The sequence below is a fragment of the Camelus dromedarius genome, chromosome 6, assembly GCF_036321535.1.
Source record: "Camelus dromedarius isolate mCamDro1 chromosome 6, mCamDro1.pat, whole genome shotgun sequence".
Lineage (NCBI taxonomy): Eukaryota > Metazoa > Chordata > Mammalia > Artiodactyla > Camelidae > Camelus > Camelus dromedarius.
In genome coordinates, this window is record NC_087441.1 from 13,439,502 (window position 1) to 13,462,045 (window position 22,544).

General features: G+C 40.0%; 1 protein-coding gene across 3 annotated transcripts in view; it reads left to right on the forward strand.

Moving 5' to 3' along the window:
• Positions 1–204: 204 nt before the first annotated feature.
• The window catches only part of RMND1 (required for meiotic nuclear division 1 homolog), a 38,426-nt gene continuing 16,086 nt past the window's right edge, over positions 205–22,544 (forward strand). For 2 of the 3 annotated variants that reach the window (XR_004138377.2, XM_010994010.3), the window contains exons 1-8: positions 205–360; positions 5,191–5,699; positions 12,061–12,169; positions 13,927–14,002; positions 16,891–16,930; positions 18,612–18,712; positions 20,896–21,002; positions 21,943–22,007. Coding sequence is in view for 2 of the 3 variants with exons in the window: in XM_010994010.3 (XP_010992312.2) it covers positions 5,205–5,699; positions 12,061–12,169; positions 13,927–14,002; positions 16,891–16,930; positions 18,612–18,712; positions 20,896–21,002; positions 21,943–22,007 (993 nt within the window). In the remaining variant the exon portion in view is untranslated. The other variant, XM_064486572.1, reaches the window with a different exon arrangement.

The window sequence follows — 22,544 nt, forward strand, 5'->3', positions numbered from 1 at the left end:
GACACGGAGATCTTCCGGGGACGAAGGCGGGGACTACTGAGGGCGACGAGAGAAGCGGAATAAGGAAGCGGGCGGAAGGCGGAAGCAAGCAGGGACCGGGAGGTCTCAGAGACTAGGGAGCGGAAAAGGTCACGGCTGCACAGGTCACGTGGTCCGGCGGTCACGTGGACCCAGCGGCTCGGGCTCCGTAGGGCCTGGGGTCCCGAGCGCCTGCGCAGCGTCGGGCGCTGGGCGGGGCGCCTGGTCGGGGTTAAGACTGGCTGCCGGGAGCGCGAGGCTGCTCCGGGGACTCTGTCTTTCCTACGGCCGGCCTGGGAGGCTTGCGCCCTTGGCACGTTCCTCTTCTCTTCCGGCGGAGAGGTTAGTGCACTGCCTTTTTCTGGGAGCTTGTAGGGTCCCCCACAGCGGTCCCCGACTTTGCTCCCTGCCACCCTGAACCTCTCTCGTTACAGGTTTCCCTGATACCGCTATGGTCCCCTGCTTATTACAATGATCTTTGATCGACTTAACTGGGAGGGAAAAGCACTCAATCCAGACACACGTACTGAACCCTTTTTTGAGCCAGTGAATAGCGGTAACTGCAAAAATAAAAATAATTTTGAGCAGCTTAAGGAATTGAAAGGCATGTTCCCAAAGATTAGCGTCACTTATCATTGAATCGTAGCCTAGCTGGTACAGTTGGTGTATAGTTCTTAAAAAGTGTCCAAAACTTGAGTAGCTGCCTTGTATTTTATTCAAAAAAAAAATGAGTTGAATACCTCCTGTGTGCTGGGCACTGTGATCACAGAAGGCACTAAATGAACAAAAGACAAATTTTTATCCTCAAGGAGCTTACATTCTACAGGACAGAGAGAAACAAAGATCTGTTCTTTCCTCTTCTGTTTTTCCCCTTTGACTTTATCACTGTCTAGTGTATATTTTACTGATTTACCATGTTCATTGTCACCCCAATGTGATGTAAATTTCAGAAGACGGATTTTTGTCTATTTTGTTTTCATCTGTGTTATCAGCAGGTAGGACAATGTCTGGCACATGATAGGAACTCAGTTCATAATTTGTTGTGGGAGTTAATAAAGTAAAAACGCAAATTATTTGCAAGTGATGTGAAATACAATGGAGAAATACAAACCGGTGGAAGCTAGAGTGTGGGTGCTAGTGTGCAATTTAAATGAAGTGGTTGGGGAGACTCCCTGGGTAGGATATTTGAGCAAAGGTCCGAAGGAAGGGAGGGAATGAGACTAGCAGATACCTGGGAGAGGAATATCAGGAATAGTAAGTGCAAAGATCCAGAGGCCAGAGTGACTGCAGCAAAATGAGCAAGGAAGAAAAGCCGAAGGAGATGTTAGAGTGGTGGTAGGGGCCACAGACTATAGGGCCATGCAGTCCATTTTAATTTCAAGTGAAATGAGAGGCCATCATCACATTTTACGAAGAGGAAACATGTGATCCTACTGAAGTTTGGTTGCTTTGTTGAGAAGAATCTGAAGAAAGAAGTTGGGAAACCAGTTAGAAGGCTGCGACAGTAATCCATGGGAAAGACAGCAGCTTGGACCAGGGAGGTAGCAGTGTTGGTGGTGAGGACTGGTCCAGACAGAGCCAGTGGGGTTTGCTGACAGAATGGATATGGAGAATGAAGAGAAGTGTTGAGATGGACTGCAGGTTTGGGGCTTTAGCAAAATAAGGATGTAATTGCTATTTCATGAGTGGAGGAGACTGGGAAGAATAGGATTTTCAGGAAAATTTCAAAAGATGGAGAAGTGACCATTGGATTCAGAAATGTGGAGGTCACTGCTGGCCTTGACAGGTGGGTTTTGGTAAAGTGATAGGTATGAAAGCCCGATTGGAGTCGGTTCAAAAAAAAAAAAATCAGAGAGAGGAGATGGAGACAGGGGATAAAACTCCTCTTAAAAAGAAAGGAGCTCAAAGAAAAGGCATAGTACCTGAAAGGGGAAATGGAGTCAGGGGACAGCTGCTTTTATAAGATGGGAGAAATTAGAGCCTAATTGTATGCTAATAGGAATGTGCTGGTAAAAAGAGAAAAATACATAGCTTGAGCAAGACAGGGGAGAAGCCACGCCTTCTCTAGGCAGGGAAGGTGTGCAGACGGGGGACCTGGCTGTAGATGGGACCATGGGCAACTCATCTGTAGCAGCAGAAGGGAAGACAAAAGTATATGGGCACAAAAGCAGTAGGTGGGCAGGCAGGTGATGGCCAGAGCTGGTAGAAGTTCTCTTCTGACTGTTTCTGTCTTGTCAACCAAAGACAAAGCAGGGTCATTATTGAGACTGAGAAAGGAGGAGGAAGCACTGAAGGTGTAAGGAGGGAACAGAGAGGGAATGATAGTAGCGAAATACAGTATTAAGATTGTTGAGTGGCATAAAAGGCCCACCTGAAGCGAGCGGTCAGGATTTTAAAGTGAGACCAGACAGTTGCCTGGTTGGTCGCTTGTCTGTCTCCAGCCACGCTGAGCTGCAGGAGTACCGGCACGAGTACACGGTGAATTCTGTTTAATTCAAGGTTATGTCACGTGGGTGTGTGCAAGTTGAGGGCGGTGCGGGGGATTTGAGGTGTGTGGCAGAGAGGGAGTATACTGGTGGATCAGGGAATAGAGCCAAGTGTGGAGGAAGTGAAGTGGGGAAGGAGGGACAGTGAAAAGATGGTTGGATCATTGAATTGTAGGTCCTGTTGGGGTTGAAGGATTGTTGGAACTGGGTGATGGAAGGAGTGAGTATGAATGATCAGAGATGGTCTTTGGAGAGTAGAATGCTTGAAGTTGAGAATATGAAATTGTACTTATTGGTAATGGGTCTAGAGCAGGACTCTCCAACAGAAATATGATACGAAGAGGGGTGAGTATAGTTCGGTGGTAGAGCGCATGCTTAGAATGCACAAGGTCCTGGGTTCAATCCCCCGTACCACCATTAAAAAAAAAAAAAGAAAGAAATTCAATACAAGCCACACTGACATTTTAACCTTTCTAGAAATTTTAAAAGTAAAAATAAAGAGGTGAGATTAATTTTTATTTATTTAGCCCAATATATGTAAATATATTATTTCAAAAAGTAATCAATATAAAAATTATTGAGACAGTCTGCTTTTTTATATTAAGTGTAAAATACGAGATACCAAAAAGTTTTACATTTTATTTTATAGAGCCACATTTCAGGTGCTCAAAAGCCACGTGTGCCTAATGGCCATGATACAACTCAGAGCATCTGACCCTGGGAGTGAGCGGCTGAGGGAGGGTGGGAGACAGAATGACTTGGGGAGAGGAGGTCGGGGTTGGAAGGATCACGCCCCCCACCAATCTGCACGGATGGAGAAACCATCAAGAATCACAAGGACAGTGTAGAGCTCGGGAATTTGATGCCCAAAATGTTACATAAAACACAAGGTTACTAAAAATCTAGCGTGCTTATCTTTAAATATAATTTGTACAATTAAAATTTCACTTTTCTAAGATGTGTTCTAGTTTTTAACAAAGCCTAAATAATTTTGTGTGTGTATCAGACACCTTAAATGCTACTCCTCTGTTTTTCTCAGCAAATAAAAAGAGAAAACACAATTGTTTGTCCTGTAGCTTTTATATCCTTTGTCCCCACCTCTGTGTGAAGGCAGGATTTAGAGCTTGAAGGTAAGAATTTCCTAGAAGAGAATGGAAGAATCCAGGTCTCTATATACAGATTCCTAAAATATTGTATAATTAGGTTCTTCAAAACCCGCTGATTCAGCTGGCAAGGAATAAATAGTACTAGTTTAAGGTGAACTAGAAGATCCATTTGGACCAGAGCTAAACAGAAAATTCCAACTTTTGAAGTACTTGGAAAGTTGCAGGTTCTACGTCCTAGAGATCACAGTGACTCATTTTTGTCTTCATCCTTTTAAAGGGAGGTAATATATGCAGTGGTTACAGCGTAGTCTGTAAAAGTGGGAACAGCTAGGGTTTCGTTCTGTCTCTGCATTGCTGGCTGTGAGCAGGTAGCAGTTTATCTGTGCAGTACTTCATGGGGTCCTTGTGCGGGGAGGCAGAGCACTTGCTGGATACAGAGAACTCAGAAAGCAATGTCCTAGTCTCTCTCAGCTCCTCCTCTAAGATTTTACCAAAGATGTGTTTGTGAAATGCGTGTCTCACATGAAAAGGCAGGCTGCCCTCTCCCTGTGGAAAGTCTTCAGGATCAGGACTTAGGATCGGGCTCCTTTTCAACCCTGATCCCGTCCAGCTTACTCCTGCCTCCCCTGCCGTTGCACCCTGTTTGTCAGGTAAACAAAGCTGTGTACCTGGGGTGTTTGACTTGCTGACCTCTCTGCTCTTTTGAAACCCAGTTCACATGTCCCCTCTGTGGTAGTTCCCACGCACCCTCACCCAGATGCTCCCTGCTCTGCGCCCTGAAGCAGTTGATACACTCTGGTTTAGTATGGATCATATCATTGTTTCCCCCGCTAGACTGTGAGTACTGAGATGGTTGGTTCATCCAGCATCTGACATATGATTTTGTCAAAGAAAAGTTATTATTGATTACCTACCGTAGGCTTACTTTTAAAGAACAAGTATTCCATTCCTGAATAAGGGGAAATTATTTATATACAGTGTTTCCTTTGGGGAGCTGTATGTGTCTTTCACATCTTTTACCCCCACTGCCGTGCCCAACCCCAACCTGAAAAGCACCTTCCCTTTCAAGAATCAGCTCAGATCCTCTGGGAGCCTTTCCTGACTGTAGAATTAGGCAAGCTCCTTGTGTGTTTCCTTAGCACCTTCTACTGCAGTTCTCTGGTGGGGTCTAGGGCTGTCCACTTAGTTACAATGAGCCATTGAACATGCGGGTCTCCTCCAGGAGACCATCAGCGTGATGCCGGGGACCCTGTCCTTTCTTACGTGCATCCCTGGGCCCTGGCTCATTGCTTATCTCATTGTGAAGGCCGAATACATTTTGAATAAAGGAATTTATAAGTACTGATTTTGTTTTAAATGGTTGACATATAGTGAAGTAAATGAAGCAATCCAAAGGTTGACTAAAGGGGAGGTGGTGGAAACACTTGTATTTATTTTTTTAACCTCATTCTTTTACTAGGCTTAAGTTAAGATGTATCTATTTTGCAAATTGTTTTGAAGAAATATATCTATTACCTAGGAAAATATTATATATTAAAAAAAATTTTTTTAACTTGAACTTTGAATTCTTTTTTTTCTAGCTTGAGATGTAGTGATGTCAGCCAGACTTCTCGGAGCCCTGGCCGGATCTCAGTATATTTTATCAAAAACACGTCAGTGCCAAAGACTTGTTCATCGAACCTTGAAGCTGCTTGAGACTACAACATACAGCGCCCTGACAAGAAGTCAGAAGTTGGATTTGTTCTTTCCTGATACGGCAACGGGTAGTTTGAATAAGTCCCAGATGCTGGAAATGAACCAGAAAATATCAAATACAAACGTACTCTCTCCATTAAACTCTGTGCGTGGCCAAGATGCAAAAGCGCACCTTCCAACCAGGAAACCCTTTGATACTCACAGGAAAGTGACCCACAAGCCGAATCTATTAGGTTCTAAGTGGTTTATAAAAATATTAGGGAGGCATTACTCATCTATATCAACGGAAACACTTGTTCCTAAACAAGACTTTCCACAAATCAAGAGACCACTAAAAGCATCGAGGACCAGGCAGCCATCCAGGACCAACCTTCCAGTTCTGTCTGTGAATGAGGTAAAAATACATGTGTGTGGTGGCGGTGCTACTGTTGCATAATAATCGCTCTAAACCCCTGTATTTTGCACCATGGCCTGACTGCCAACGAAGGAGAACCAGAGTGAAGCTCAGCACTTTTTTCATCAAGATCTTTGAAACCTAGAGGGGAGGGTACAGCTCAGTGGTAGAGTGTCATACTTAGCATGCATGAAGTCCTGGGTTCAGTCCCCAGTACCTCCATCCATCCATCCATCCATCAATCAGTCAGTCTAATTCCCCCCCCAAAAAAAGATCTTTGAAGCCTAATGGTAAAACTTGTTATCTCCAAAGAGAGTCAACATCTTCATTTTAAGAAGTAGTGATACATACGAAGGCAAAATACAGGCAAATAAACATAAAAATATAGTTTGTGAAAGGATTAGTTAATGGCCTAAAGAAAATTTTGAAAAAGACTAGTATTAAGTCCCATCTAGAAATGGTGCTGTAAAAGTGCTCATGTAAAAAAAATAAATAAATGAAGTCAAACTGTAGGGATTCTATATTAAATTTAAACAATCTTTTTTATTAACTGTGCAGACAGGTAAGCATTCATTAGCTGATTGTGACTTCATGGGAGGAGGTGGTGAAGTGACAGGGTGAGGTAGAGTTTTTGGTTTTGTTTTGGTGGGGGTAGGTAATTAGGTTTATTTATGTATTTATTTTTAAGTGGCAATACTGGGGATTGAACCCAGGACCTTGTGCATGCTAAGCATGCACTCTACCACTGAGCTATGCTTTCCCCTTTGATATGGTAAGGTAGAATCAATGAAGCAGAATGGAGGTTTTTGCTTTTTTATCCTTTTAAGGTTGAAGGGGGTGTTTTTTTGTCACTGTTAAGAAGTTTATGGGAATTTCTCAACTACAGTTTGTGCAAATGGTGATTAATTTATTATTAAAATATTTACGGTCAGAATCAAGCCCTTTGTTAAGCTGTGTGTCTTGCATGATACTTAAAATTGTGCCTTATACTTGGTAAATGTGTATTAAATTGGAAAGAGTAAAAGAGAAGCGAAGGGATCTTTGATGTCTCTGGTCATCAGCATTACAAATAGGAGTGTCAAATATTTAAAACTTGATAAGACTTTCTGAATCTATCAGGAAACAGATTAGAATGTCTGTCATAAAAATCTCGATTCTGAGAAGTAGACCCTGAGCGCTTTTAATTCGGGTGTGTTTTTTTACTGTGTGGTTGACTTCCTTTGAAAAGGTGAGACCTTCACTTCTGATCCTCAGGTTGTGAAGTTAGGAGCTGGTTAATGATTTTTGTTATGGATTCTAGCTTTGTTTAAATTCTTGCTTGTCTTCCCTGAATCCAGGATATAAAGACGGAAGTGTTGTATCTGTTCTACTCTCCTTTCCTCCTAGCTCCTGAGTTTTTAATTACATTGTTTAGCTCTGATTGTCAGAGGAATTCAGTATTTAAGTGACTGAGATGAAATTAAGTGTAGAAACCTGAATTCATGGCAGATCTAAAAAAGAGGAAGATCAAGTCCCTTTTTTCTTTTGTTCATCTGGGAGCCCAGAGTGGAATCAAGTTTCTCAGGAAGAGGCTGGTAAGGTCGAGATGTCACCTTTTTTTGTAGTTGTTTGTTGTAAACTGTCAAAGACTCATTATTTCTTTTGGGCTCTCCTTAAACTTGGAAGCAATTTCTTAAATTCTGTTTTTTATTTTTCTTTAGATTTTTTTTTCTGCTTCCAGGAAAGGATTTGAAGTAGAATTTTAAAATTTAATATACTTTCAAATGAGATAATAAAAGCATTATATTTAAAATACAGCAGACAGTTCACAGAGAAATAAATAATCATCAGATACCTGATATGAATAATCTAGTTGAAGATTTAGTTCCAGGAAGCCCCAGGATTAAAGAAAGGCAGAAATCATCCTGGGTTGTACCTTTCTTGTTGTCTAATGGGAACAAAAGAAAAAAACCTAAGACTGTCTTACAAGAAATAATTTTTTTCCCTCACTAAGTTTAAGGAGTCATTTATTTCCTGGGTCCTGACACAGGACATATTATTTAACATCAGAGATGTGACTTAGTTGGAATTTTGCAAAAACAGAAACAGTATGCTGTTTTTCTCGGAGTGCAGGAAAATAATAGAAAATTTTTTCTATTTCGAAAAGCATTTCTATTGTGATCTGAGGCGATATGATTTTGGAACATTATTCTCTAATAATCTTACAGGCGAACACCGTCTTGAGGTGTAACAAGGTGACATATGTATGCCTGGGGCTGAAACTGGCTTTTCTATGCCCCAAATAGAGGGCCATGCTGCTTCCCCATGGGCGTCATGGAGCTGGCTTATCCCCTGTGTTGGTACAGCCCTTTCTTCCCCTCTGGACTAAGTCAGAAAAGGACTCAACTTTGTACCACAAAGCAGGCAGGCTTTGTCCCTTTCCCCAGGTGTGCCCTAGAGCACACCCTCTTACCTCTGCCCCGTGGAATTGACTGAGTGATGTTAATCTGTATTAACTTCTATATTGGAATCTGTTCTTCACCTGGTCCCATTTGCAGGGATCGTTACCTACTGAGATATTCAACTCACATCCCATTGGCTCATCATTTATCAGTGTTTCTTGTTGATCTGTCCTGTCTTTGAGGAGGACAGTGCCAGAGGACAAGGACCACCCTCTGAGCAGCGTGGAGACCGGCATGGGGGAGAGCATGCTGGGGTACCCAGGAGTGGTGTTCAGGCTAACACCCCAGTGTGCTGTAAAAATTAACTAGGGGGTGGTTACTAGGGAGGTTGGGTTTGTTTTTTTAATGAAATAGAACACAAAGTATCAGCGCATTACTCATGATAAAGGTAAATACTGTTTTGTGAAGCTTTTATGTCAAGTTAATGGTGTGGGATGTATGTGTGTACTGTGTATGTGAAAGAATTTCTCACCATGGATTGTAGTCAAAAAGCTTAAAAGCTAAAGCTTTATACTAGTAATATAAAATGTATCTATGTTTTATAACTTTCACCTATAATCTGTACATAATAGGAAAAACATGCATTTCCTTAGTAATACAGAAGCAACTGTATTACTGTAATGCACTCATTTTTTTTTAAGTAAAAGAACTTGAATAAAAATAAACTTTCTTTTTTAAGAAATGTATTCTGTCAGAGTGTGTGATGCTCTAAAACCAGAATCATATATAAATTTCTAGCCCCATCTGGTGGAACATTTTTCTGTGGCCAGAAGAATGAAACATACTGAAACACGGTGATTTTTCTTGGCTGTGGGCTTTTTTTAAAAAAAAATAGAAAAGCATAGATTTAGGTCTTAAATCCAGTAACTATTTTAGGTTGATTTGGCACATTTATTTAAGAGCAAATAAATCTTAAATAAGATTTGTTGATTCCCATCTTAAAACCTGAAGTTTACTGTGTATAGATAGTGCTTAAAAAATAATGGTTCATTATAAAAATCCAGGAAAAGAAGTGTCTGAAAATGAAAGCTTTTTACAAAGTAACATCTTTAGGGAAAACACTGCAAAGATGACACATGCTTTCCCTTTCCCAAATGGATTTCAATTCAATCTTGAAATTGAAAAGCAGAGGAAATAAAACTAAAAAAAAAAAAAAAAGTCTAACAAGTCACATTTGAAAACTGTGAATCATTTATTCATAGAAGATTCGTAACTTAAACAGATGCTCAGATCCCAGCTGTTTAAGGAGGACACAGACAATAGCGTAGCACACCATGTAAGTTATGTAATGTTGTCTCAGCCATCTAAACTGTGGGACATTGGCTAGAACTTTGAGCCAAATTAAATAGGAAATGGTGAGGGAAGGAAAGGTGACAATATTCAGAAAATCTGCAAAGGTCCTTGGAATGACTAAGTAGAAACAGATTGTGTTTAAAAACTTATAATCTGATTCTTTGCAGCTCAGCATTTATTTCCTCTTGGAAGTAGTGATTGAATGCCTTGACTTGTTCCAATTCTGAGGGTGCAAAATCGTGTACGATTGTAGCAGGTGTGAGACAGTGGAGAGTGGGAGGGACTGCATCGCAGAGAGCCAGGCCCCCTCCTCAGCCCTGGTGGGTTACTGCCACATCGTCCTTCCTTTCCAGCAAAAGATGGTGGAAATCTAGATTTGGGTGAAATTGCAATTTATTGTTGATAGTTTGTTCAAATCCTGAAAACACTGTGAGGGTTGACTCTTGAGTCAGATGGTTCTCTGGGCTGCGAGTTTACCGTTGTGATTCTGGAGAAAGTCAGCCAGTGCCAGCAGTCACGGGAGGATCCTCCACTGGGCTTGCTCTTGACCTTCTCCTTATCTGCTGTCTTCTCCTCTCTGCCTCCTGCTCTTCCCACCGCAGCCCAAACAATTGCAGTCCCAGAAGTAGTTCTGACATCCCAAACTAATGTGCTGGGATTTTGCTTAGCAAACTTCAGTTTGTCAGCTTTGGCAGAGTAGCGCCTTCCTGCCAGCCCTGGCCTTACCTGGTGCCTCTTACCAGGGTTCCTTTCTTTCAGCCCTCTTAGTCTCATCCTGCCAGGTCTTTTTAACTCCATGAAGCTTTAGAAGAACAGCTGGTAGTTCTAAACCTGAAGCACATAACTGATTCCTGCACTCCAGTAACCATCTTTACTTTCTGTAGATCCGTATGTTTTTGTAAATCAGTGTGTTCTCACCTTCATAACGACTGCGGGAAGCAGCTTCTCAGTTACCTGCAACAGGAGGGGCCTGCATCCATCCGTTCATCTCCCATTCAACAGCAATTTCAGTTTGTCTGACTTCTCTTTTTTTTTTCCTGATGGAATTAAAATCAATTAGAAAATTGGTTGTTTTGCTTATGAGTGGCTGTTTTACAGATTTTAGGTTTTTCAGTTTCTGTGTATCTTCAGGTCCTCTGTTTATTCCTCTGCTACTTTTTAAACCACACATGAGAGCTGTGGAACAGATTGAAGAAAAGGCAAAGCAGAGTTGGGCCATTTCTTGAGAAAGGGCCAGGAGTTAGGTAACAGCAGTGGGAGGAAGGAAGGAATTAATATACTACTTTTCTTGAACTTCATACTAGGAATGTAACAAAGGGAAAGAATTTAGGAGCCAAGATGAGTAAATCTTAGGAATAAATTTTGGTTTAGTGACTCATAAACTTCTTTTGACCAACAATGGGCCAAAGCACCATAGGTATCAAAAAACAGTAGCATCACTAAGGTTCTGATTGAGATACTAAAATATAAAATTGCAAACAAATGAAAACTCAGATGTAAATTACTTGATAAACTTTTTAACCTCCCATAGATTTTGCTGGTTTAACCATATCTGGGTGTGCAGTATTAATAACTATAATCTAACAAATGTTGGACATTTGTCCTGTTCATGGTTCTAAGCAGTTGACATTAATCAGCTTGTTTAAACTTCACAAAACCCTATGAAGTAGGCATTATTGTTATTCCGATTTTTTTTTTAGTGAATCTAATTCTGCGCCGCTGCCCATGGCTTTCAAACTTTATTGACCACATCCCATAGTGAGAAATTTATCTTACTTTATGCATAGTGACCCAGTCAGTATACATACATAGGCATATATGTGACAGAAAACATCATAAAATAACATTTACCCTTACTGTGAATTGTGTACTCTAATATTTTCTATTTTATTCTATTTAGTCTTTTTTTAAAGCTGGTTTGGGGCAACTAAATCGGCATCAGGACTCACTAATGGCTTGTTACCTACAGTTTGACAAGAACACTATGTGCTTTGCTGGGTTGCTTACCGTAGTGTGCCATACAGACACACACAACATAAATGCGCACGTGTACACACAGCTGAGACTCCTAGTGCAGAAGCCAAAGCACTCACCAAGCCCGGACACATTCTCAGGTCCACAGACCTTTTAACCAGAGTAGAATTAACCAGAGCAAAAATTCTGTAATTCCCTTGTAGACTGAAAGTAATCTTTGCCTGTACAAGGCCGGTGACAGATTATCAAATGACCTCAAATAATAATGCTGCTCTGAAAAGGAGTCATGGAAAATCAAGGTTGGAGAGACTTTAAATAGCATTTCATCCAGGCATCCGTACGATGCCTTAATCCTCTCTGTATCTTTTGTCAGTCTGCGCTTGAAACACAACCAGTGGGGGTGGCTCCCTTTTCAGACAGCCCATTCCATCTTTCTAACAAGCAGGAGAAAGTTCTTTCAGACTGAGCTGAAATCTGCCTCCCTATGACTTCTTCTTCTACATCCTTCTCACATCCCTTGTCTGAACTTTGAGATGTTTGAAGAAAACTCTCACATGCTCGCTTTGCAGCATGAAGTCCTCCCTACAAGGTGACAACCACCGCAGGCACATTAGCCCCTTGGTAACCATGTCATGCTAATCTCGCTGACGCAGGACCTGATGCACTGCACTGCGTTTGCTACTGCAGATGAATACCATCTTGGAAGCCTCTCTCAAGATCTGGCCTCGCACGGATATGTCGAAGTAACAAGCTTGCCACGAGGTACATCCTCTTGAACCTGGGGCCAAGTATGTTAAAACGTATTGGAAAATAATTTTCCTATGATAACTCTCTTAAATATGCATTTACATTTGTTTGTTTCATTTCCTATTTAAAGGATGGTATCATAAAAGTGGTATTGAGTCTTTATATAAATGACATACAAAGATAAGAAATTAAAATGTATTTAGAGAGAGCTTAGTTTGCAGATTAAAATCAGTATGGGGTATTCAGCTTTATTTATAGGATCATTCTTACTTGGGATGATCAAAGGCCATGATGCTTCATTTCTGTCACATTAAGAAGTTATTTTAGTATTACAGAAGAACCATGAAATGAATAGAAATATTGGGGGGAGGCTTTAAAGAGAAATTTACCAGTGTAACCCAACACTTTAAACCTAACAAAATTAGTTGAAAGATAAACACAATGGATATTTAAAAAAGAAAATTAAAATAAGCTTAACTGAGTGTTTTAGGTTAGTGTGAGGAAGGCTTCTTGAGCAAATAGCCTGCTTTACATTAAAAAAATAAGTAACTTGGAACACTTTGATGGAAGATTCATGAATTTACCTCAAAGGGGCAAAAATAGTAGGTTGAAAACCTCTCTGCTGCCAAGAAAATTCTTAAAAGAGACGCTGACTCTGTAAGAAGCGGTCAAAATATCATTGTGCTTTTTACGCCTTGATGATCTGAACGGACCGTACCATTTAGCGGCAAAAACAAAACAGTTGACTCAGAAAAATGAGCCATGTCAAGGGCCTCAAAGATGAAAAGTTGCCCAGGGACATTCTGGGCTGATTCCAGAGGCTGTCAGCGGGTGGCGCCGTGCACGGCACACCTGAGGGCTTCCTGTACCATTCTCATTGTCTGGGTCTTTCCCATTTCATTTGTGCTGTCCCAGCTCTCTGGGTGAACCTTGCCCTCCATAGGATGTAGTACTTAAGGAAGTTTGCATTCACCAAAGAAAGGGAGTTTAGGATTTGATCTCTATCTGAGTCCCCTGTTCCGCAACCTCTATCTGAAGCTTTGAGGATCCAAATTTTAGGTTAAGATGTTATATAAAATTTTACATATTAATATTAGTATATTTATTAATTGATATACTAACATATGTTATTTATAATTTACATTATAGAATACTTATATGCTTATAATAAATATTACACTAATATACAAAGTAACTACTTATTGGTGAATATTTGTGTATTTATATATTTAATATTTAAATGTCAAAATATTTAGTTACTAGTGACGACCATGGTCAGGATCTTTGTTTCTGTATGTTTTCTATTTTCCACACTTTTACAAAATATTTAAAATTCAGTGGAATGAGCAGTTTGAGAATATTAAAATTATATTGTTAATAAAATGGTATTCAAAGGAAGAGGATATATTAATGGCTTTTCAAATTTTATTTTAAATTAATTATATAGAAAGTATAATTCTTGAACCTTAGTTGTATTGAAACTAAGACTGATAAGTATTAACTGAACTCATGATTACTGAATCAAAAAGGGTATGAATAAGTTTTAAATTGCACTAATAATGTCACAGGTTGTTGAATATTTTGTTGAAGTAGTTTCTTATGGTCTTGTCATTTTCATACCTTAAATACTTACAGAAACCTTAGAAAAATGGACAGTGTGTTATAGAGCACTTCATGGTATATAAAGAAATGATCATAAGTACCTTTGGTTAAAAGTTTATAGGTGACTCTTAAATCACCTTGTGACATAGCTTTTTGCTCACTTATCACAGATGCGGCAAATATTTTGGTGGTGGGTGTGGAAAATTCTGCGAAAGAAGGAGATCCTGGAACAATATTCTTCTTCAGGTAAGACAAGAAACAACCCCTCCAAGAGATGGGCTGCAGTGAGGTAATGTGGTCCTTAAAGGTGCAGGTATACCTTGGCTCTTAATAGTAAATGTGTTCAAAATTTATTTGTGATTTAGATATATCCTTTGATTCTTATTTGATCTAGGAGAGTTTGTCAGTTTTAGGCATCTTCTAGTAAATCCTCTTATAAAATAAAGAATGTTTTTCCCCCTAGGGAAAAGATTAGGGATTTTTTATTCATTTTGTTCTAAATTAACTTTAAGCATTATTGTCATTTTTATATCAGCTATGCAAGTCATTTACACCATTCCTAATTCGTGAGGTAAAGGGTGCACTTAACATGTTATAAAACAAGAGCATTGGACAAAGCTAAGGTCAGGAAGCACTGTGGAAATAATGGGACCCTGCAGGATGCAGGGATTTAGGGAGCCAAGTGGAATTCCCCAACTTCCAGCCTTCCTGAGAGCAAGAGGCTGAAGGAGGCCTGGACTGAGATCATTAACAGAGGCCCACTCGAGTAACTTGGCAGGTGCTTTTCATCATTTGGAAATCTGGATTTTCATTTACTAAGAATGTGTAAATATCCTGTTTCCCATCCAGCTTCAGTGCCCCTGATCAGGTGCATGCTACCTGCCCCGCTGTCTTTTCTCCCTTTTCATTTTCTTCCTTTTCTGTCTTCTCCCTCCGGAGCTCTTCAGCTCAAGTTTTAGACCACCTTACCTCCCAAAGGAATTTAGACTGGGACCGTGACACACATACACTTACTAATCCTTTTGTTTAAAGGTTGTTTTAATACCAAATACTCCAGAGTAGCTAAGAGGGCATGATAAAGATAACAGAAACCACTTCAAATAATCTCATACTATCCTCACGACGTGTGAGGAGGACCTTTTATTCCCATGTTGCAGCTGATGAAACCAAGGGTCAGAGAGATTTAGTGAATTACCCACAGTCAGGGGACTAATAAGCGGCAGAACAGAAATACATGGAACATCTACACAAATCTAAACTTTGATGATGTTTCTGTGGTCTGAGTTCTTACAGTTGATGGAAACTGGAAGCCCTGTCTTTTGTTCCTGTTGGTGCCTCTCCTTCCTTTGTCATAACCAAGAGTTATTTAGTCCAAGTGAAAGGGCATCCCTTAGACTCAAGTGAGGAATTTGGATTTCTGAGGTCCTCTAGATCAGAGCTACCTAGTAGAGACACAGTGCAGGCCACAAATGCAGGCCTCATATGTAATGACACATGTTCTAATAGCCACATTTTTAATTGAAAAAATTAGATGAACTTAATTTTTAACCACCTAATAACATCATATATGGCCTGAAATTAATTTTACTGGTGTATTTTGTTTAACCCAACTTATCTAAACTACTATCATTTCAACATATAATCAGTCAACAAGTAATGAGATTTTATATTCTCCTTTTCATAATAAGTCTTTGAAACCCAGTGTATGTTTTACACTTAGAGCATCTCTCAGTTTGGACCAGGCATGTTTCAAGTGCTCAGTACCCACACGTGGCTTGTACGCCATCCTGCACAGTTCCTGTGACCTCTCAAATCCGTATCCTGAGACCCTACCCTGGCCTTTGGCAACAACAGTTCAGTACCTGGTCTCCCCGCCTGTCTCCTTACCCCACCACCAGTCTGTTTGTCTGTTGTAGGCAGGATAATTTTTCAGTAGGTAGTTCTGATCACCACACTGTCCTGCTTAAAATTGTATGGAATTTGACCAAACTCCTTATCACAGCACAAAGTTCCTTCAGGAGTTGGCTCCTCCCTGCCTCTGACCTGATTGCCCGCCACACCCTCACCCACAACCATTCACACCACTAGCTCTTTATTCTGGGACGTCACCTGCTCCTTCACGCCTTCTCCCTGAGCCCGGGTGCTTCCTCTGCTATGTTTCCTCCTCTTGTTTTCTCATTTGGCTCTGCTAGTTCTTAGGAACTGTGTCCCTCCCATGTATGTCCACATATATTCTGCATATCTCTGTTACAGCGTTGACTGCACTATTGTAATTGGTGGTCTGTGTATCAGTCTCTTCTGGGTTGGGAGTTCCCTGAGCAAAGGATCCAGGCCATACTCATCTTTAAGCCCATACCCACACACATATTAAGCACAGTGCTTGAGAATGTTTGAAGAATGATATGGGAACATCGTATGTTTTTAACCTTTCTTTCGTTTCCACCCTTCTTTCCTCTGGTGCAGTAACCCAGAGATGTAACTCCTTTTTTTTCTTTTTTATCTGCTACCTAAAACAGCTCAACTTGTCAAACTTCAAAAATCAAAATAAGTTTATTTATAGTTTTTAGACATTAAATTCTGTCTCAGGCAGAATTGGATTGAGAGGGCCTTCTGTGGCTTCATTGCAGGTCTGCTGAGCACTGTAAGGATGGTGGCGTGACTCCATAGGTGCCTTTAGCCTTCTGAGGCTTTCATTTATCTCAGTCTCTTTTTTTCTGCCGCTGTTAGAAGCACGATCCTTTATTCTTTCCCTGTAGCAGAATCTGCCTAATAAGAGTAAGATGGATCTCAGAAATTTCCTTATTCTGATTTCTGTACATCAAAATTGAACCAGGTATGAAACAGTCTAGACACATGAAGTTATGTACTATTACAGTAATAGTTATTTTTTCTGCCAACCACATGAGAAATCCATGAATTTTTGAGAGGTCAGATTTTTTTTATCAGAAGTTAAAAAAAAAAAAAAGCTTTCGTTTAACGTATCCATCTAGGGGCTATAATGTCAAATCAATAAAAAATCATTTTTTAAAAAAAACGGCATTCTAGATACATTCTAGAATTATCCTAAGCATGGCTTTGTGTATGGACCTAAGGAATGTATTCTGCCTTTAACTTAGTTTATTCTTTTAAATCAGGGAAGGAGCTGCTGTGTTCTGGAATGTGAAAGACAAAACTGTAAGTAAAATGAATAAAGTGTGACAGTATTAAAATTTAGTTTTCTGAGAGTAATTAATTGTTAATTAGCACTCAATAATCTGAGCAATTAGAGAATATATCAACAGATAACCCTCAGTTTATTTGCCCTGCATTATATGATAGTAATCTTAGCAGTATCATCTTCCAAAATTGTCTTTTTGGCTCCACTGATTTGTGGAGAATTAGAACAGTCCTAGCTACACCGCAGACAGAAGGAAGTGTACTTTTCATATGATAACCTACAAAATGAATAAGGTACACACGGTTCCCTGGAAGCTGGCTGCACTGAGTCTTATTTCACATCAAGTTTCCTAGAACTTTCATTCACTGGAAATAATTTCTTCAATATCCCAATCAGGATTTGTTTAATGCAACTTTTTTAGAAACAGTTTGGTAACACACATCAAAGTTTTGTATTTAACTTGGCAATTTTACATCTAGAAAGTTATCCAAAGGGAATAATCACAGTTATGCATGATGAATGATGTCCAGAAACGTTCATCAGCACATTATTTATAATAACAAAAATGAGAAATAACCAAAACATATAATAATAGGCGGTTTGTTAAATACATCCATAGGGTAGAATATACTATAACTCTTGAAAATCATGTGAAAAAAAATCTATCTGTGGGAAACTGCCTGTGTATATGATACAATTAAGTTTAAAAAGCATCTTACAAGATGTAACCAGTGTAATGCCAAAGCTGTTTAAAAAACATGCCTCATACAGTCCCAGTTTTACTAAAATATACGCACACGTATAGGGGCTGGGGGAGGGAGACTGGGGAGCAGTGTCCTGGAGAAAAGGAAATGGAAATGATCAATAAATGTAAGAAAAATGTCATACAAATTGGCTATTTGAAGTTGCAAAGATATAAAAGACTAACAATACCCAGTGTAAAATGCTCTCATAGATGTTTGGATTCTAAAACTGGAAAAACTGTTTCAGAGAGCTTCTTAGCAACATTTACCAGCGTTACAAGTGTGCATGTCCTTTGGTCTAGCAAATCCTAAAGAAATATTCCCATAAGGCCCTGAAGATAGACACATACAAATGGTACATTGAAATATTGTAATAGTGAAGAGTGGAAAAAAGCCTCCACGGATGCACACCTAGGATAGTAAATCAGTTATGTTTCCCCCATTGAGGAGAACAGCACTGAAAATGTTTTCATGCACAATATGGTCCCATTTATATAAAAAGCAAACTAAGTGTACATACACTGACACCGAGGGAAAAGTCTGGAAGGATATGCACTAAGTTTAATGATGGTCACCTTGGGGATTAGGAATTCAGGAGAACAGAGAGATTTACACCACTCCATTGTTTAAATTTTTACAAGAATATGAAAAACATTTCTTTGAAGATTTGAAGAATACACACCATAATGTTACTAGTGGTTTTCTTTGGGTTGTGGGATAATGATAATTTCTGTTTTCCTCTTTAAGCCCATCTTTGTATTCCAAATGTAAAAGCAAAGGAATATATCATTCCGATTAGTTTAGTGTCAACATGAATTTGCTTTCCCTTAAAACCTAAGGAACCGAAGAAATGTCATCAAATGTAATTTTAAAATGTTATAAGCATTAACTCCGTAACATTCTTCTGTACGAGGGAGTCAAGTGTAATTTCAGGTTAATCTTCCTTTTCTTCTAGATGAAGCATGTGATGCAACTTCTAGAAAAACATGAAATTCAGCCTTATGAAATTGCACTGGTACACTGGGAAAATGAAGAGCTTAACTACACAAAAATAGAGTAAGCAATGTTTTACTGAATTTATGAAAAGGGCACTTGGAATAGCTAGCTAAAGCAGTAGAGGAGATAAGTTACTTGCAAATTTGCAGAGTAATTTTAAGGAATAAGTTATGGGTACAAAGACAGAGCCAAAATAATATGATAAATAGTAGTAGATAGATATTATTTTTTAACTTGTCAGTCTACCGATAAATTAAAACAAGTAGGTCTAACCCCAAAATGGGAAGTTTCCCAGGCGGCCAAGATCAGTCAGGCAGCATGCCTTCATCAGAGTGAACCTGTTAGATGATTCCGGTAAAGTCTCCTCTTCAGTAAATCCTTTTTGCGTTCTTTTCTATTGAGTTTGAGTGTAAAAAGTATAAAGTATAACGTGGGGGTGATCTAAGAGAACCACTTGTAGAATTAGGTGCCTGCAGGAAGTTTGCTCCCAGGTAAAATCTGTGGGTGGGCCACACACCTGTCTCAGCAAGAGCACAGGCGAGAGGGAGGACGTCAGGGCCGAGAGAGAAGGCAGAATGGTCAGGGCGGAAAGGTCTTTCTCCTCCTTAAGTTGCCTGTCTAGTGGAATGTGGGGAAAAAGTCTTTGTGTTGAGAAAGGAAGTGACGGAAGCTGAGCTTTAGAGAAATTTGGAAGAGACCCCAGCTGTAGAAAGACCGGATGGGAGAAGAGCTAAGGAATGATGGCCCAGCGCGGAGGAGCTGCTCACCTCGTGCCAGGCACCGTTCCGCGTGCTTTCCTGCATCATTTCGTTTACTCCTTACGAAACCCCTGGGATTGTAGCCAGCCAGCTTTCAGGTGAGGTTCAAAGATGTTAGGCACCTGACTCGCGAGTGAGGACCCGGGCCCATGGTGGGTGAAGGCGAAAGTGATGCTGTGAGCCTGGGACACAACAAATGCAGAGCCAAGAGAATTTTATTCGTTTTATTCATTATATTCAGTGTTAAGAACTCAGCTTTGTGGTTATGGTTGCCATGAATTCCCCTCCTGTACTCCCAGATCCAGCCACGGCTTACTAGGCACTGTCCTGCACCCACCCACAGACACACACTCAGACACATAGACACATGCAGACACACACACACACACAGACATGCATGCAGACACAGACACACACAAACACACGCAGACATGCAGACACACAGACACTCATGCAGACACACACACAGACACAGACACACACACAGACACGCATGCAGACACAGACACACTCAGACACACACAGAGGCAGACACACACACAGATACGCGTGCAGACACACACAGACAGATACACGCAGAGACATGCAGACACACACAGACAAGCATACAGACACAGACACACACTCAGCACCTTATAGTCTGGAGGAGGAAAGTCCTTGACTCTTTGGATCTCGGAGTCAGCAATTTGGTTTCATCAAAAAGACCACCCTCGGGGCCACCAGATGAGGGGCTGGGTGAGTCCCACCTGTGACCCCAGGTCTCTGCAGCCTCACCTGGTTCTCTGCTCCTTCGTGAAGCATCGTGTTCACTCTGCCCTCTTTCTATCTTCTCTGTTTCCCTCCACCTGAGGCAGTCAGAGCAGGCTCTGCCTCTCCGCCTTCCCGTGGGCTGCCTTGTCCACCTCCCTCTGTCCATCTCTTCCTGTCTGCGTCTCTCATGAAGGTTTACCTTCCACTTTTCCTGTTTGCTTTTGGTGTTTCTCTCCCCCATTCCCTCCCTGTCCCCACCCCCGGGTCATTCCAGGGTGCTCTCTGTGTACATCTTAGGTTTTCACAGCTGCCCTGACTCCCTCCCCATCACGTCATTCAGCATTTTTTTCACTTAGCAATTTACTGTAATCATTTTCCCTTTTCTTCTAAATATCCTTTCAAAACATGCCTGTTCATTTTTGTTATAAGGAATCCCCACTTGTAAAGGAACCATTCTGTTGAATGTTTAGTTTCTTTCCTGATTTCGTACTGTTAAACACTTGACCATAAAAAGTTTTTTGTACATAAATCTTCTTTGCACCTTTGATTATTTCCTTAAGGTAAATTCCTAGATGTGGAATTAGTTGGATCATAGAATATAAGAAAATTTATTAAGACTCTTGATACAAATTGTCAAAATGACCTCTAGAAAGATTATAAGGTGACTTTTTCAAAAGAAAAAATTAAAGTCCTTCTTAAGACTTAGAAAATACTTTTTTTTCCCTCTTTTCTCAGGGGGCAGTCAAAACTTCACAGAGGGGAAATCTGGTTAAATTCAGAGCTAGATTTAGATGACGCCATTCTAGAGAAATTTGCTTTCTCAAATGCTCTTTGCCTTTCAGGTAAGTTATTACTTGTCAGAGAAGTTATTACATAGTCTTCATTTGATCAAGGGATGTTTACGTATTTAGTAAAGATTATGGTGTTTTTCACAGAATACTCAGCAAAGCCTTTTCCTTTTTTTTTCCTCCAAAAGAAAAAATATATATAGTATAGAGTATAAAATATGGTGTCCATGCTTTACTTAACTCATTCCTTATTAGTTGTACTGATAAAGCTTACCTCTTCAGAAATATTTTTATATTATTATTATTATTATTATTATTATCACTGCCTTTGTCCTCTCCCCTTCTCCCTGAGATTGTTAGTCTTAGGTTGTCCCTAATCCAGGCGGAGAAAGCCCAGCCTTGTGTGATTGGGCACAGGCCTCTGTGTAGGGAAACATACTCTGGTTTTTTCACAGGAATGGGACAGAGAGTCACAATGGCTCTAAGTTTTTTCAGAAAGATCCATGCGCCTGAATAAAACCATAGAAGTTCTCTAGGAAATGTTCCTGCCACCTGTGTACACTAGGCTGCTGTTGCTCCAGCCTGTGCGTACCACTCTTGGAGGCTGTGGGACTTCTGAGCTGTACCCACAGCCCAGAGTAGTGTAAGGGAAGATGGAGAGAGCCTGACTCCTGGCCCACCTACAGAGCCACCCTTAGTTCCAGGATGTAGCTTATCCTCTGGGTTTCTGAGATGCAGTATTAGAAAATCAAGGACTCAGCCCGATGCAGCTTTGGTCCACCAGCAGAGCTTGGAAATTGACTCAGTTTCTTCTGTCTCTACTTAGTGCTGTCTTTAATAATAATAATTATTCTTAAATTTCAGTTTCAAATTTTTTGCACATTTGCTCCTTAAACTATTATTTAAGGCAATGAAGGCTCTGTGCAATTTTGCATTTTATAGAAACATGAATGTGATGGTAATGAAATGTTTCATTGTTCATTTTTTTCCCCAGTGAAACTGGCTATCTGGGAAGCATCACTGGATAAATTTGTTGAATCTATTCAGTCGATTCCAGAGGTAATTATGCCAATTTTACGCTTATTTTCAAGAATTGAGTTCTGTTGGGGAAAAACACAAATTTCCCGCTATATAATGATGTATTTAGGAGTATAATAAAGTAATAATAAACACTAGGAAAGCTACACTGAATTTCAACAAACAAACAAAAGAACCTCTAGGTACATATAAAATGATGAAACAAGAAGCCTTTTAAAACATAAAATTCAAATTGCTTTCCTCTAATGGTATAATATTTTTAAGGTAACTGAATAGAAGGGGAAAAAAATGAAATGTTTCCTCTCTAAAGAAGGAAATTGTGACTAATTTTCTTAATTAGCAAGTGTTTTGAGGTGTTCAGGTTTTTGAGCACAAGCCGCCTGTTCTTGCTTGGCCTTTGCAATAAACCTTTCTCTGCTCCAAAAAAAATAAATAAAATAAAAAGCATTCTGACAAATTATGAGGAAAACAGTGGCATGAAAAAATGCATATATAGTTACATCAGAATTTCAAAAAACATTAAAAATCATGTTTACTGTAATTAACTTTACTGTGTTT